Genomic DNA, 16908 nt, shown 5'->3' on the forward strand with positions numbered 1-16908 from the left:
CCCTCCCTGGGGGGCGCCCTGGCGCCGGGCCCCGGCCCTCGGCCCGCCCCTGCTGGGCCCCGCCCCCCGCCGGCCCCGCCCCCGCCGGCCCCGCCCCCTCCCCGCTCACCTCCTCCGCCGGCCCTCCCCCCCACAATGCAGTTCGCGGCGCGACGACGGCCATGGCGGCAGCGGCGTCCTGAGCTCGTCGCGTCCGGGCCTCCAGCGGCAGCGGCGGCGGCGGCGGCGGCGGCGGCGGCAGGGACCAGCGGGCTCAGCGGGCACAGCGGGCACAGCGGGCACAGCGGGCGCGGGGGCCGGGGCGGCGGCGGCGGGGACGGCGGCGGCGAAGGGGCGGCAGCAGCGCAGCGCGAGCCCGGCATGAGGAGCCGCCGCGCGAGCCCCGCCACAGGTAGGCAGGCAGGGGGGCAGCCGGGGGGCAGGCGAGGGGGGGACCCGGGGGGGAGAGTAGCCGGGGCGCGCCCCCAGCCCGAGCGCCACGAGCCCCCCGCGGGGCGCCCGTGCCGAGCCCCCCGCTCGCCGCTCCGCGGGCGCGGGGGCTGCGGACCTTCCTCCGGAGCCCCCTGAGAGCGCGCCCCCGAGGGGGGTTCGGGGGGGCCCGGCAAACAGGCGGCGCAGCCTAAGTGTGCGCTCCCCGCGGAGTCCGCGCCATCGATCTATGGATTGATTGATCTGGCGCTGCCGGACCGATCGCCACGGTCCGGGGGCCGGCTCCCCGGGCAGGCGCTCCGTCCCGGCTGCTCGCAGCCACTTCCCTTGTGCGCCTCGGAACGTGCCTCCCCGGACCTGGGCTAGAGAGGGGGCGCCGAGACCCTGGGGGGACCCCGCTTCCGATTGGAGGGGCGGCGGGGGGGTCCTCGGGAGGGAGGAAGCGGAATCGCCGCGGATCCCGTAGCCCCGAAATGTGGCGGGGGTGGCCGCGTCCAGAGGCGATCCGGAGGAGAAAAAAAGAGAGAAAGTTGCCTGGTTCGTGCCCCTTCTCTCCGGCGGTCGGTCCGGTGTAGACGGGGTCGATGCGAATGGTCAAACTTTGTGGCTGGCAGGCGCCCCCCCGCCTCCCCTCCCTTGTCTTGGTCTTTCCCCCCAGGATTCGTTTCACCGGAGTGTCCCACCTCCGTGCTCAGGCACAGCTTTGGAAATCCTGAAAGATGGGTTCGCTCTGACACTCGGTGATGTTATGCCGTTGTTGTGTGTGATGTGCCCTGACCCGCTCTATCTCCAGCCTTTTAAGGTTTGGAAAGGGCATTTTCCAGGTGGTTTTTCCATCTGGAGACGGCTTCTCATCGTATTTGAGTATTAATGGATGAAGAGCTTTTCAATTTTTTTTTTTAAAGCAGAAGTCTTTTAGTAACGTTTCCCTGCTGTATTTGCAATTCAGTTATTCATTGAAGTTCAGGTGGAAGGATGCAAAAATGAAACTTCTCGGGAGATAGCCCAGAAAGGAAAATGAAAGTGATTGACGTACTGAAAGCTAGCAAATATCCAAGTGTAAAAATGTGTTTTTTTAAGAAAGCTCTGCTGTTACTAATTCAGAATATGAATAAAACTGGCACATTGATCTGCTTTGAAATGACACTATCCACATGGGCTAATTGATCCCTTTTGAAGAGAAGACTCAATCCCAATCAACATTTTAACAATTGCAAATCTTACTTGGAATTGTAGTTATTTAAAATAAATTTTTAACCCAGTACTTGGCACATAGTGCTTTAGAAATGCTTTGTCCTACTAAAAGCAGATCCCTGACAGTAGATAACAGTAATCTTTCTTTGTGTTATTAGGAAAGCTGAAGCTTAATTGCATCTTTTGTTTCCAAAAATGTAGCAGTTTACAAAGGTGTAGCAGAAAATATTTTTATTTAGAAAATATCTGATAAAAACAAAGTTGATTTCAGAAACACCTTTTTCAAGCCTTTCAGCCATCTCAATTGGGCAGCAAGTGGTTGGAGAATTTCTTTTCAATCTTAAAGCACACTCTGGTTTGAGAGAATACCATCAATCCTATCAATTCATAATTTATATTATGTCAGATCAGGATCATTGTGTGAAGAAAGGTGTTTAAATAAATTCACACCAGAAAGTTTCCAGCTTTTAAGAAACAAAGTTTTTGATATGTAACTGCTTGTGACTTTATCCTGATTCAGAGAACAATCAAACCGTTGCTAGAATAAATTAAAATTTGGTTCCTTCCGGAATAATTTGTATGTACTTACCTTAGAGAGGTTTTATTTCTGAAGACATTGAAGCAGTTACTCCAAATATAAACTCACTTTTCTTCTCTTCCCTCTTCCCTCCTCCACCCCTACTCCCCCCAAAAATAATTCTAGACAGAGGCTGGCGGAAAAGGATAGGACATCTCACAATGAGATATGTGGATTTTTCATTCTGAAGCCTCCCAAGGAAATAGAATTGTTTTTATCTTGCTGATAAAAGGTATAGTCACTCTGTTTTCACATCAGAATCCTAGAAAATCATACCATTTGAAAAATAGAGGCCAGCATGTCTTATGTTTTATAAATTTGTCCATTTAAAAAAAAAAGGAACAAGTATATTAATGCAAAAATAAAAATCTCAGGATATTTTCTTTTTCAATACCACACTGGGAAGAATGGTTTGAACTGCCGTATTTCTCTAAGCACAAAATAGATATTTTAAAAATGTACAAATACAGTTTTATATATGTCTTCTCCCCAAGAAGTTCAGTGCTTTCCCAATAGTTGGCAAGAAGCGTTTATTGAGAACCTACTGTGTGTCTAACCTGCCATTTTATTTATCCTTGCAATATACTATTCCTGTTTTGTAAATGAAAGACTAAGGCACATTGAATTGACTTGCTTAAGATCACAGTGTGATTGAACCTTGGCCTAATGCCAGGGCTCTTGGTCCAGTGACAAATTCACTTTGGATCTAGGAGCCCGTTGACTTTTTCAGGTTTTAGGATTTAACCATGGTCATACACACCCTTCGCCACCAAAAAGTAAAATTACAAATCACCATTGGATAATGTAAATTGAATTTTTGATAAAACTACTTTAGATAGAAGATCTAAGTAAGGTCCTTCCAGTGATAAATCCTATCCCAAACCTAACATTTTTAATGTGAATAAGAGAAAAATTTTGTTGTTCAGCTTTTTTAGGACTCTTTTACCTGTCCTAAGCCATGAGGAAAATGCTTTAGGATGACCACTACTTCCCTTAGAAGCAGGCAGAGAGGGATTTACTGTTTTCCGCCTAAACTATCTCTCCCACCTATCTTGGCAGTTTTAGTGTTTGGTACGGGTGCTGTCCCATGGACTTACATAGTAAAGGATTTTTCTTGTCCACTCACAAGTTTGTGCAAAAGTTTGAGAATACATTTGTACACTCTTCAGTTCTGGTGCTGGGACGCCCTTGGTACTTGTAAGCGTCAAAGCGCTGACCTCCAAATAATAACACGGGAAAATTGTTAGATAAGCTGACGGTTTTACAAACCTTTCTTGTCACCTGGAAATCCTGGCTGCCCTGCCTCTACAGGTACAGAGGCATTCGAGTCTTGAGCTAAAGATAAAGAAGGGACATGGTGCATTCTCTGACATTAAATGTCACCCCTTTCTAAATTAAAAGTGACCATCTGTCCTGAAGAACAGTCAGGAAGTTCATCCATCCCAAGATAACAGTTGTCTTATTGAGATGTAATCTCAAGTTCCAAATGCTGCCTTTTATTTGTGTTAGCTTGTATCAGGACACCACCATTATGAATTTTAAGGTTTAAATTCTAAAATCCAGATTCTGTAGTCATTTAACTCTTTATGAAAGGAAAAACAAACAAGCCATCTTCTGCATCTTGGTTTCTGATATTAACATCATGATTTTCGTTCTCAAAATCTGTGATTTGGGAGGAATCCTGGAATAGTGGAAAGAGCAGCACTCATTTGGAATTCTGATTACCCCTGGGCTTTAATATTTGTTCTCCCCCTAGGTTATCTGTCATATCCTGGAAAGGTAATTTTACCTTTTGGGGATTAAATTTCCTTTTCTCTAAAATGAGGAGTTGGACAAGATGAGCTCTAAGGTGCCTTCTGACATATTCTTTGGTTAAGAATCCTGTCTGATTTGACACTCTAGAGAGTGTGTGTGTGTGTGTGTGTGTGTGTTGGGGGGGTGGTGTGTGTGTGTGTGTGTTGGGGGGGGGGTGTGTGTGTGTGTGTGTGTGTGTGTTGGGGGGGTGGTGATACCAAAATATGAAGTGTTTGCTGTGTGAATTATGCCCTGGAAAGGCAAGTCCCTCCCCTTAGGAAACTCCTAAAACAAGTACAACATAAAATATTTTACCTGATAAGTACATTGGAGAAGTCCAAAAAAGGTAATGTTGTGTGAAGTCTGAGGTGGAAGGTCATGACCTGAGTGATATGGAAGACCTCAGAGGAGATGTTTGGTATATGAATATGTGAATGATTTAAATTTTGTATCAATTTCCCCAGATCCTTTTCTGTTAAACAGTAGCAGTTAAGGAGACAAATACTGAAATTTATCACACTGTCTCAATTATCAATTTGTAAAAATCAAAATTAGGGACGATTTCAGTTATTTTATTTTTAGCAAATAATAGTTATAGCAGATTATTTGAGAGGCCGATCCTCGTAAGCCTTTATCATGCTAGAGACTAATGATGCCTTTTCATTGGACTTTTCATGTGTATGGTCTGCAGCACTCTGTTTTCTGGTAGTAGAACAGCTAGTCTTTCTGGCGTGTCTGGCTCACAGGTAGATGATAGAAAAGCAAGCCCATTTCCGTGAAATATTGTCAGGTCTGGCAATTACTAGTCCTGTGTTGTGATCTAGTTGGTCTGAAGGTATTTCAGAATGTGTAGCTTTTGAATACCAATATCTCAGTTCCACATTATCAAAGCAGCATCCCAGCCATATCACAAACTACCACAAACAAACAAGTGAACCCACACATCAGGCACTCGCTACTGATGCCCTGGAGACTCCTTGAAACAGGAAAGCCAATGCGTGCTGCTTCTGAGGGCTTCTCTGTGACAGAGCCAGCCTTGATTATCTGTGTTTTCTGGGAACACGGAAAGTGCGGGGTGGGTAATTGAAATCTATGGGTGATTCCCAGACCTCATTTTAAAAGCCAGTAATTTCAGTCTGTTCCTTTAACCAAACCACAGCTACTGAAAAGAAGCAAGATTTTTATTTCTCCTGACCACCTTGGGTGAAAGTGCTAAATGAGTTAAAGGTTAGGTGGCTGGAGAAAGTTGGAAAAGGCATGGAGAGTCCACCAATGAAACATCATCTTCCAAATAAACATTTCATTAGTTTGGCTTCAAAATCCTGCTTGTTGACAAGGGAGGTGGGGAGGGACAGTTCTACATGTCTCTGATCACAAAAACTCTTTGGATTTACCCAGAGGAGGAACTGGGCTTTCATAATTATAATTTTTAAATGGTGATAAATCTATTAGACATCGGGGTTCTAATTAGTTTTCCATTAGAAATATCAAGAATTCTTTGTTTCCTATTTTAATTTTAGTCAACTTTTAATGTTTTTTCAACAAGTATTCATTGATTCCTGAATTTGTGAATTATTGGAAAATAATCTTCCATTGATCTAAGAATGGACTTTATTGATCACTGTAGTAATGGCATAAATAGCAGGCAATAAAGTATGATTCAGTTTAAACGTGTTTTCAGAATTTTTCGTATTTTTGTCCATTAAACATCAGGGTAGGTTAAATTTAGCCTGTTGCTATTATTCCAATATAACAAATAACCAGTAGTCTTATGTCCGGTTTTAAGATTTATTAAGCATTTTAATGATCTCTGTTCATTAATAATGCATGAAAACATTTTATTACGTGAAGATATTCAGACCTCTGGTTATTTGGACCATTTTGCTTAGCCAGCAGGGTAACGTTACATGTAAATGCACTGTCCTTCCTTATGGACCATGAGGAGTTTCTTATAATTTTTTTATAACTTGTTGAATTAAAGCAACAACAGGACATTAGCAAAGACTCCCGGGACTTCCTGATTTATTCACTTCATTTCCACAAACATTTATCAAGTGCCACTAAGTTATTCTGCCTTGGTGGTTTAGTTGTTCTTATGAATTTCAAGGGCTTAGCCAAAATGGATGCTATATGTCAGTCTAATGTTTCGTGGGTCTTAGAAGTCAGACTTTTTGCAGTTTTCTCTTGTTGAATTAACAAAACTAGTGGGGCCACCCCATATAGGTTAGTATGACTTCCTTGTCTGGCTCACAGGACAGTTACTTACTTGGTCAGCCGCTACCCCATATGATTAAGATCCTAGTCTTGTTGACTGGCTCTAAAGCAGAACTTTGAGGCCCCATAAAACATTATTTACACATAACACCCGCTTCAGCTAAGCCTTCTCAACTTGCCTGGACCAAGCAGGCCCTCCAGTGCTTAGATTCTCAGCACATCAACCCTGGACAAGGTCAGTAAATCAGGAAGTCACCTAGTGGAGAGCTATGGATTGTCAGTCTTTTAAGAACATTTTTTGCAATGAGCCTATCAAACTTTTATTCCAACAATATCTATTTCTGCCTACATCTCTAACTTAAAGAATATAGGAAGGGATGGGTCTTAAGACATCTATCAGTTACCTAGATTTTCTTATTACCAACAAGTTTTTATTGATCACCTTGTATTGCCAGCTGCTAGGATCTCGAGACCATAGATTTATAGCTATAAGGAATGTTATAGGTCATCTAATCCAAACCCCTCCTCAGGTGAGGAGACCAGGGCTCAGAGAGATGGTGACTGACTGCCCAAGGCCATACTGTCAACTACTGCTGCTTTGGGAGTCCAAGGACCTGAGTTTGAATCCCACTAGCAGAGTTAGGATTCCAACAGACATCATTACTCCAATTCCAGAGCTCTTGTAACTGAATTAGTAACAGTAGGATATTCAACCAGACTCCTGGCAGGGGAGACAAGAATGGAAAGGCGTGTCAGTCCCTTTTGCTGGCCTCAGGATCTTCCAGTTTAGGTTCTCCATGACCATTACTGTAGTTCAGTTCCCTGATGCTTTTGGAGACTTTAGAGATAATTTAAATTATTTGATTGATAATCCAGTAGATGCAACAATTAAGAAAGGGAAGTTAACTTTAATTCTAGTAGTGACCTACATTATTTTAAAATACTATCCTGTCATCAGTTATCTCAAGTCATTGTTATCGTCGTCGTGGCGTTTGGAATGGTTTTGTAGGAAATTCAAGAAACCCAATGGTTCAGTGGTCCCCAACTGGGCAATTGAAGCCCAGCCCTGTGTAGAAAGTAAGTGCTGCTGTGCTTCAGGTTCTTTCCTACTATGGTGGGCATTTCCAGTAGCGAGTGGGGTTATGAGTAGGAGCACCATATCCTGTCCTTCTTCTCCACTTCCATTAAAAGGAAGTAATTCCTCTTCTCAAAAACATTTGGGACTCTTGCCATATTTTATGGGATACTTATGAATATACTGAAATAAAGGAATTTTAAGTGTGTTAGTTAAGGCTGAAGTCCATTTGATCTTAACAGAGTATTAACAGTAATACTGTTACAGTAAGGAACCAGAAATAGGAGTTTCCCAGAGTGTAAATTCTCACCCCTCCCTGTGGCCTGGTGCTGATAAGCTAGAGCAGCAGCTTGTATTTAGGATTCCTGACTTCCAGGCTCTTCCACCCTGTGGTATATCATGGAGAGCTCAGCAAGGGGAGGTAGAAATGAACCGACATCTCTGAAAAGGAGCTGAATGCGTTCTAGATCCTGTCATCTTGTTCTCCTTTGTTAAAGCTTCTGCTCTCTTTATTGATTCATTCATTCAATTTCCTTGATCATTAAAAAAAGTTAATTAGTTATTTAATGATGCATTTGTTTATTATACAAATTGATCACTTTGTAACAGCTGAGAACTGGAGGACACATTTGTTATCAGTATAATCAAGGTCTACAAATTTTTTTTTGAATCCGCTTTAGGAAGCAGAGTCCCAGGATTCTTGGAGTCTCAATTTCTAAACTCTTCATCAGCTTCCTCTTTCTGTCCAAGTGGTCTCTAGTAAACTCTATGACAGAACTTCCTGTCACTTCTGGCACTCCTTTGACATTCTTCCCAAATGTTTCCCCATTCTGGTTCCTGGATTTCTTCACACAAAAAAAACTTTCACTGCTACTATGCTCCTTCCTCAGTCTCTTACAGGAGAGTTTTACCCCATAGTTTCTCTGGTTTTCCTCTGTCATTCTTGGGAAGACCAGCTTCTTCCGCAAAACATCCAGCTCTTTCTTCAGGAACAGCCTCCAGTCTCTTTTTAAGTTCTAATCGTACAGCTGCCTTTTTCTTTCTCTGTTGTCATACTTTTCCATTCTCTGTTATCCTGTACCGACAAGGGTTATCCCACCTCCGTCACCTTAATCAAAACCTTTTTTATCCCCTCCATTGAAGCCTTGTTTCTGTTTACACATTAAGAACCCTTCATCTCCTTCAGGAGGGAGAGCAAACTAAATTTGGAACACAGAAGACAATCACTTGGCTAGCAGAATTACAATTTCCCCAACTTTCTATAGATGTCGAGATTTTCTCTTAAAATTCCTTGTAGATGTTTATCCACTAAATACCTAGTTAAAAAAAAAAATCACATCCGGTTTGCTTCACCTCCCCTACCCTATCCATTCTGTCAGTGTGTGCCTTCTTATGTTCCACTTATGTTTTCTTGCCTTACTTTGCCTTATGTTACCAACTACCTTCTCCTTCTCTTTCTTGAGTCTTCCCTAATCTTCCTTGACTGTCCTTAGTCTTTTCATATCCCCCTTAATTATCCACTATCCTCTTCTTAACCCAAAAGTAGAATCCATTATTCTAAGCCTGGAGATTGTTCTTCATACTTTCATCAGTTTCTCCCACGTGTTGTCTGTTGCTCCTTAACTTCTGACATATGTTACCTATATGGTTTCCCTCTCATAGGATTAAAGTTTTCCTTCTCCTGATTCTCCCCCACTTCCGCTGGAAGCCAATAAGATAAGTGCTCTGCCCTTGTCAGTCCTTATCTCCGGTATTATTTTCAGTTTGGGCACCATGGTTCAAAATGGCATTGATAAGCTAGAGGGTGTCCAGAGAAGGGTGGCCAAGATGCTTGAAGGGTCTTGAGTCAGTGACATTTGAGGATCTGTTGAAGCACCTTGGTGTATTGAGCTATGATCACTTTTCTCAAGTCTTTGAAGAGTAGTATTGTAGTGAGTAGATCAGACTTGCTCTCTTTGGCCCTGGGGGCAGAACCAGGAGCAATGAGTGGAAGTCACAGAAAGACCACTTTAAGCTTCCTGTCAGGAAGAGCTGTCCCACTGTGGAACGGGCTGCCCTGAGAGCTGGCTTCCCTATCCTTGGAGGTCCTCAAGCAGTGGCTGGACAGCTACTTGTCATGCACATGGTAGTGGTGATTCCTTTCTGTGTAAGGCTTGATAGTCTTTGGAGGCTTCTTGCAACTCTCAAATTCCATGGTTTGGTGACTCTTAGTCCCAACAATTTTTTCCTCTGGAAGCGTTGGAATTTTCCTTATATCCAGGTCTCTAAATAGTAGAGTCCTTAGTTCCCACTCAAGAACTCTAGCTGATAAAACATTGGTAAGGTTCACTTCACCCTATAGCAAATAAAAGGACTCATGCCTAGGTCCACTGACAGTGGAGAAGCCTCTCCTTCCCTTTCTGGTAAGTCCCCCCACTTCCCCTGGAAGCTCAAAGGTCTTCTCTACTTAGACTGCCCTTTTATTTGACCTTTGCTGTTCTCTCTCCACTCTCCCAGCCCCCGGGCTGCTCAAGGAGAGAGTACTTGAGGTGCATTGTATATGTCCGAAATAGAGTTGACTCACCAGAGAGGGAAAAAGAACAGTTGTCATGACTGTTAACAAAGAGGCTGAAGCATCCTTTGTATTTTCCTATTGGGTGAAATGATGCCTGCCTTACATTGTTTTGTTATCCTCAATGCTTGCATGGAACCTGAGGACTCTATACTTTTTTGGTGGTAATGTAGGTGGGAGCCCCATATCCCCTTTGAACCATAGGAGAATTGCTCAGTATCACTCCCCTGAACCTGCACAGTTCACAGGGCTAACAGTACCAGTGAAAAGCAGCATTTGTTTGGCTCCTCCACATAGTGGCTGCTTCTTGTAGCCTGGCTCCTCCTTTGTTCAGGAGCTCTTGCATCAGAGAAGCATGGCCCAGGAATTCCCACATTGTTTGGCCACCGTGTATTCACTGCTGCTGGCTCAAGCTCTTGGAGTGACCAGGGAACTCCTTAGTCCCCCTGGTGCCACCATCTCTGGGGCCTCTCTTCCTTGAGGGGTCTTATGGATGGGCAGGCTTTCCTTAGCAGGAGTGGCATCTGGAACCCAGTGTGTCAGTAGTCCAACCCATCTCTGTGTCTTTCTTTTCCACAGCTCCGGTCTGCCCCGTTTAAAGGCCAAGTCCAAGGGAAGCCCAGGTAGCAGTCATCCTCAGTTTGGTGTCCTTGGAGCCAGACTACCCAGGGTAAGGTATCTCACACCTATTTCAACAATACCAAAACAAAGACATCATGCTAACTTTAATGTCAAATAATTAACTTTGTCAGGGGAATTTCATGTCTCCTTAAGAGGCATAAAAGGTATTTAGATTCCTCCTGGGTACAGCCCAGACAATTATAATAACTGTAATACTATTAATAAGTGAGATTCCATAAAAAATTTTAAAGCAGTTTTAAATTTTATTAGATTAGATGAATGTGATTGCATTGATATTAAGGGATTAATTTGAAAGGTATCTGAAAGAGGGAAAGAAAGCAAAGATATGGGAAATTCTCAGATCTTATAAATATCCAAAAAAGGCAAACTATATCAGTCAACCAGCCAAACATTTATTAACCGCCTATTACATGTGCTAGGCACTGTGCAGGCTGCTGATGCTACAAAGACAAAGAATGGAATAATCCCTGCTCTCAAGAAGCTTAATTCTATCTGGGGAGACAAGTATATATAAATAGATACCTACTTTCCCATCTGTATAGACTTTTTATGATAATTATCCACAGGTGAATCTGTGACCTCTTTCTTCAGTGAGGGCATTAGGGATGAGCAGATTCTTGTTAAGGGATAGTCTACAGTAAACCACATTTTACCATTAAACAGCCTACTGAAAGATGTAGAGAAAATCCTACTATGCTTTTTCTTTGTTGAGTTTTTTTAAAGCACATTTGATTCCATCAGAGCAAAATGGTGTTCCAGATGCTCTTCCAGTAAGGGGTCTCCTATCCATCCATCAAAACTATTTAAGATTCCTTAAAGATAATCAAGTATTTATTAAGCAGCTCCAGGTGCCAGACTCTGTGCTGGGTGGTAGGGATCCAAAGACCAACAAGATGAAGCAGTCCCTATTCTCAAAGAGCTTTTCCCTCTAATCATTAACGTTAGGTGAAGCATAAAATGGCAAGGCCAGCCCACCAGTGGTGTACACACCTATTGTTCTGATCTTGTGCATAGTCCCAGGTGGAAGAGGCATTCTCTATGGATGGCAAGGTCCTCCAGATAATCTTGTTTGTGCTGGTTCCAGCCAGCCCCTAAACTTGCAAAATGGAGAAGATGCTGAGCAAGCTCAGAAGAAGGGGAAGAAGAATGTCCATTTTCCAGATTGATGTCTAGTTGGGCAACCTATAGAGCTCTTCATCTGTGTGTATGTATCTTGTATAGAGTTTGCAAGTGGAGAATGAGTAGGGGTCAGAATTAAACAGGAGGAGGAAGGGGAAATTATAGAACTCTTTTAATGACCTTGAAAATCCCCCCAGAAACAAAGGCTTATCTTTTTGCCAGTACTCTACTGGTAATATATGGCTGTAAGTCATGGAGCAATAGATTCTCTAAAGAATTAAAAAAGAATATGATTCAGAGGCAAATGAAGAAGCATATGGTAAGTGTGAGCAGGCCATGTGTAATGCATCCATTAGGAACTAGGAAGAAGAACCAAGATAAAGGGAGGTCGTGAAAAAGTGTGAGTGAGAGCTAACAGTCGGGCAACCTATGTGGATGGATAGACAGATGGGTGGTTGGTTGGATGGGTGTCCCCCTGGTATACTCTGATGTCAGGAAAAATTGAGGATGGCCTCCTCAGCCCCAGATGGACCTACGGTGGTGAACCTAGAGAAGAGTGTGAAAAGACTGAGCAGCAGGGGTTGCAGGCTACCTCCATTGAGGAGAGAGCTCATCTCTGGTCTTCTAGCAAAGGCTGCTTTTGGCTTGGAAGGACAACCAGGCTGAGGTGAGAAACAGGTGACCTACTTATGGAGTCTAAGGTTAGAGGTTACCCCCCTTCCCTGTACCCCCCAGTAACAGGAGGAAAAGGGAATTTTAAAGGAAAGTGGTTGGGTCTCCCATTTGAAATACCTGCCTAATGAGGGTATCTTAGTATTCTACGTTATAGCCAGTAGCACAAGGCCTCATGCTCAGGAAATGAGGGTTGAATTTCTTATTTAGGTAAACTTTTTTTTTTTTACTATAAGTTAACATATTGCATATTTTTATTGAAACATTTTGTTTTTGGCACATCGGACCAAGCACAATGAATTCACGATTAAATTCCTTACAGTGACATATTTTATCTAAGTTAGTATTCCACAGTTTACAAATTTGTAACTAATAGATTGTAGGACTTAGTGAATAAATAATTCAGAGGTTTATGTATGAATTCAATGGAGTTTATTTTCACCTGGAAAAAAGGTTATTTTTATTTGTTGAATTTTTAATCTTTGTTAAGTAGGTTTTTTTAAAAAAATTCTATGTGGACCAGATATCTAGATAGATTTGGGTATTTTATTTCCTGCCAAGCTGAAGAGTGAATAATTATGGTGTTCTACAGTTTAGCATAGGTGTGTGCATTTGAAATGTAGAAGTCAATTAGCAGTAAAATTGTAAGTCCATTTCCTACTTGTTAAACATTTGAGTTTTGTGGCAGATACGTTGTTCTTCCTCTGGGATGACAATTCCCATTATATCCCTAGGACTAAATGGGTTCTCTCGGCTTGATTTTATTAATGCTTCTGTCATTTTTTGGTGTTGTCGGTGGTTTTGTTCACTTTTCATTTATTTTTTCACAGAATGATTAATTTAAGGTCCTCATACTTCCAGAAGTGCAGAAAGTCTATTCAAAAGTATTTTTCTATGTTTAAAGAGTCAAGTGTGAAGAAAAAGCAAAGATTAGCAGTAGAAATAGGAAGTGCTTGATAAGAAGGTCGTATATAAAAGGATTACCTGGTTAGTATCACATAAGACATGTTGATATACTTGATATACTTGGCCCAGCAGACTCAGAATTCCTGGGTTCCACGCCTTCCTTGTTTTCACATGGTAACTCTAAAGATTCTGTTACTGTTTTCAACCTTGTGTCGGTTGAAATTTTTATTGAGTAATTACATTTTGCTCTTCTAAAATTCTCTTGTTGTTTTGATGTCATGGTTACCGTAATGTCATTAGAACCTCCTCATTGGGTACCTGTCCAGTCTGTTGTATTATTAGTGTGATTTAATTCCTTGTGAAATTATTAGTTTCTGGGTTTTGGTATTTTTCAGTTTAGGAAACTTCATTATGTGTTTTATCAGACGATGATCGGTGTTGTTATCATTTTCCCATGTTGAGTAATTGCTATTCTTTTCTCCAGCAGACAGTTTTCTTGCCTAAACTGGATTGAAAGACACTCAGATTACTGGAGATCAGCTTTTTTAAGGTATCTCAAGAGAGAAGAAGCAGGCCTTCATAATAATGGAAGAGTCCACAAGTTCTAAAAATGGAAATCATGAACCAAGGAAGTCTGCTCGGGTTGTTGGTGAAGAAAGCAAAGCTCTTAGAGCTCCGGCCAATCAGAATTTGAGACCTAGAAATGATAGAGTCATAAGGGACATTGGAAGAAGTTCTCCAAGTGGGAACAGTAATAAAAAAAATAAACAAAATGATGTTTGTACAGAAAAAATAGAACTTAAATCATGTAAGGTAAATGCCTCTAGTGTCCCAGGCACAAAAGACTTGGGATCAGTCCTTCAAGATCAAAGTCATTGCAAAGCAAAAAAATCACCAGGACCACCGGTGACTGGAGAAGGTGTGAAGCCAGTGAGAGCCCAGCATGTTGAAGAGAATGTTCCGAGCTCTTCTACTTCTGAGAAGGATGTGAATAAAGAAACCTTACCTACTGTACAAAGAGGAAAGTCAGCTTTAGAAACTGCACCAGGCTCTCCAAAACTAAAAACATGTACAGACAATACTAGTGACTCTGGTAATAGTATTTCAGGAACAGAAGACAAATCTGATGATTTGAGTAAGTAGGAGTTAAGAACACTACACATCACCTTTCTTTGGGGGAGAGAAAAAATTTCCTATAGAAATGCTTCCTGATTTGCTTTGCTTCCTAATTATTTAATTACCTTTGTTTACAAAGAGAAGTCTTTGTGAGATATATCTATATCTATATCTATATCTTTCTATCTATCTATGTGTATATATATCTTTTAAAGCTAAATTTAGTTCCATAGTAGCTCTAAGTGTTGAATATTAGTTACTACATATGTATTATTTTTGGTTCTCACTTTGTACGTTAGAAAGAAATTTCAGAAACCTAATTTAGGTCCTTAGTAGTAAGCATGAGCTATATGTTATATATAGGTTCTTGGTTGGTTATTTTTAGTTGTTTTTTTTTTTTAAATATTTGGTGGGGGGAAGGCAGGGCAGTTGGGGTTAAGTGACTTGCCCAAGGTCACACAGCTAGTAAGTGTGTCGAGTGTCTGAGGCAGGATTTGAACTCAAGTCCTCCTGACTCCAGGGCCAGTGCTCTACTCACTGCGCCATCTAGCTGCCCCTCTTTTTAGTTTTTTTAAGAGGTCCAATGCTATGTCCGTAGTTAGTAAACTAAATTACCCTTAAATAACCTTAAAAATGGATTATCATAGAGTATTTGGGTTGGAAGGCGCCTTATTTTATGAATGATGAATCTGAGACTCAGGGAAAGGGAGGTGGCTTGTTCGTGGTTCCAGACTTCCCAAATGCAGTTCTCTCTCCAGTATATCAGGCTACCTCTGATTTTGATAGGATGAAGGATCAGAGGAAAGTGAGATATACTATTTGATTATTTCGTATCTTTTTGGTCTACAGAGACCTCAACAAATGTAGCATTTAGGTAGAAACTGCTTCCAACTCCATTGAGAACTGTCTAGTTCTAAATCTCATTTTGGACGCATTAAGCACCCCATTTAGCCTTATAATTAACCCAGCTGTTGCTTGATGATACATTGGCCATGTCTCCTGAGTGTTTTGATGCTAGTTTCACTTGACTCTTGAATGATTCATCTGTCCCAGGTAACCTTTACTGATGTACTAAAATTGGAAGGAAACAGCCATACTTAACCTGGATGGACATAGAAACAAACAAAGCATGCTCCTGAGTTCTGTGTTCAATAAAGCCCTCAGCCAGAGCAGATCCACAGAGTGTCAGGGTTAGGAAGGCCCTTGGAATCTGTCTGGCCTAATGCACCCTCCTTTTACAGAGGAGCAAACAGGAGATTCGGAGGTGGGAGATAACTTGCCTCAAGTTGAATGGCTGGCAGAAGTGTTGAAGCCAGGACTCAGCTCAGCTTTCCTGACTCTAAGTCCAGTGAACAATCTAGTGAAAATTTTCAATTAAGTAATATTTTTAAAATGTAGTTTTATTTACTTTCAAGCATAGGCACATTTCTTAGCTTGATTTGAGCTAAACAACGATTGCAAGTTTTTCTAGTGGAACTTAAACTTATACTACACTTTAAGGTTTGCAAAGCGCTTTGTACACATTCTGTCATTCGATGCAGCGTAGGTGCCATTATCCCCATAGTAAGGATGAGGAAATGGGAGCTGAGAGAGAGTGGCTTACCCAGGCTTCCACGAAGCCTATTGAAGGCAGGACTCAGGCTGAGGTCTTCCTGAATTGAGTCTGCTGCTCTATCTCTATCTCTGGGGATCTAGAGAGAGCAGGTGTTTGTAAATAAGTGCGCAAAGGGATTTTCTGTTCTCTGAAATGACTCCTCTGGCATCTTCTTGACACTCTCCCTTTGCTTTGCTCATCTTATCTTTTTTTTTTTTTCAAATAGTGAAGAATCATCTGACCAAATTAATGGGGTCCTAATTAATGACATTTCACTATAAGTGGAGGGTGGTCAGATGTCCTAGCCAGATTGATAGGGATTGAATCTGATCCAGTTACGAGGAAGCAGGAAACCTTTCCTGAGCCCTGGCATTGGCACCTACCTGGTCTAGTCCCATGTTTCCTACCTCTCTCTACCCTGTTTCCCTCCCAGGTGTTGCTGTTCCCACCCCTCTTTTTTCCACCTTGTCTTCTTCCTTCCTTACTCTTATTAGCTCTGCCCTCCTGTTTGGCCCTCTTTAACCCCAGAAAAAGATGCAGGTAACTTGTAGACCGGGATGTGGTGGGGCCAGAGACGTGTGATTCTGTTGTAACATGGTTTTAAATGGAACAACAATCAATGACGTTCTTGAATAGGTCGGGCTCCACAAATGACCCCGCAGCTTCACTCCTTGCTGTGGGCCTAGTTGCCTGGGTAACCCAGCTGAACCTTTGAGCTTTTAACAGATCGGTTTGTGGAGGCTGCTCGTGGTTCCATCTGCGCCGTTAGATCTGACTTGGAAACTCAGTAGACACAGGCACCTGTTTTTACCTTGCCTATTGATTAACATTCTTGAGTGTCCCTGAGTATTGGATGGTTTATAGAACCTAGAGAAGAGTCAGAAGGACAGACCCCTCGTTCACACAGTGGATGGATTCTTGAAAAGTCACGTGGGAATTGAATTTTTGTGGCTCAGATCAGATCTTAAATTAATTTAGTGAAGCTTCTAAAAGGAATTTTAAGATGATGTCTTTTGTAAGAAGCA

General features: G+C 42.2%; 1 protein-coding gene across 6 annotated transcripts in view; it reads left to right on the top strand.

Annotated features, from left to right (window-relative positions):
- Window positions 1-355: 355 nt before the first annotated feature.
- The window catches only part of TUT4 (terminal uridylyl transferase 4), a 67135-nt gene continuing 50582 nt past the window's right edge, over window positions 356-16908 (top strand). For all 6 annotated transcript variants that reach the window (XR_005010176.1, XM_036754572.1, XM_036754574.1 and 3 more), the window contains exons 1-3: window positions 356-391; window positions 10414-10504; window positions 13658-14308. Coding sequence is in view for 5 of the 6 variants with exons in the window: in XM_036754572.1 (XP_036610467.1) it covers window positions 13759-14308 (550 nt within the window). In the remaining variant the exon portion in view is untranslated. The remainder of the gene's footprint in view (window positions 392-10413; window positions 10505-13657; window positions 14309-16908) is intronic.

Source organism: Trichosurus vulpecula, chromosome 4 (genome assembly GCF_011100635.1).
Source record: "Trichosurus vulpecula isolate mTriVul1 chromosome 4, mTriVul1.pri, whole genome shotgun sequence".
Taxonomy (NCBI): domain Eukaryota; kingdom Metazoa; phylum Chordata; class Mammalia; order Diprotodontia; family Phalangeridae; genus Trichosurus; species Trichosurus vulpecula.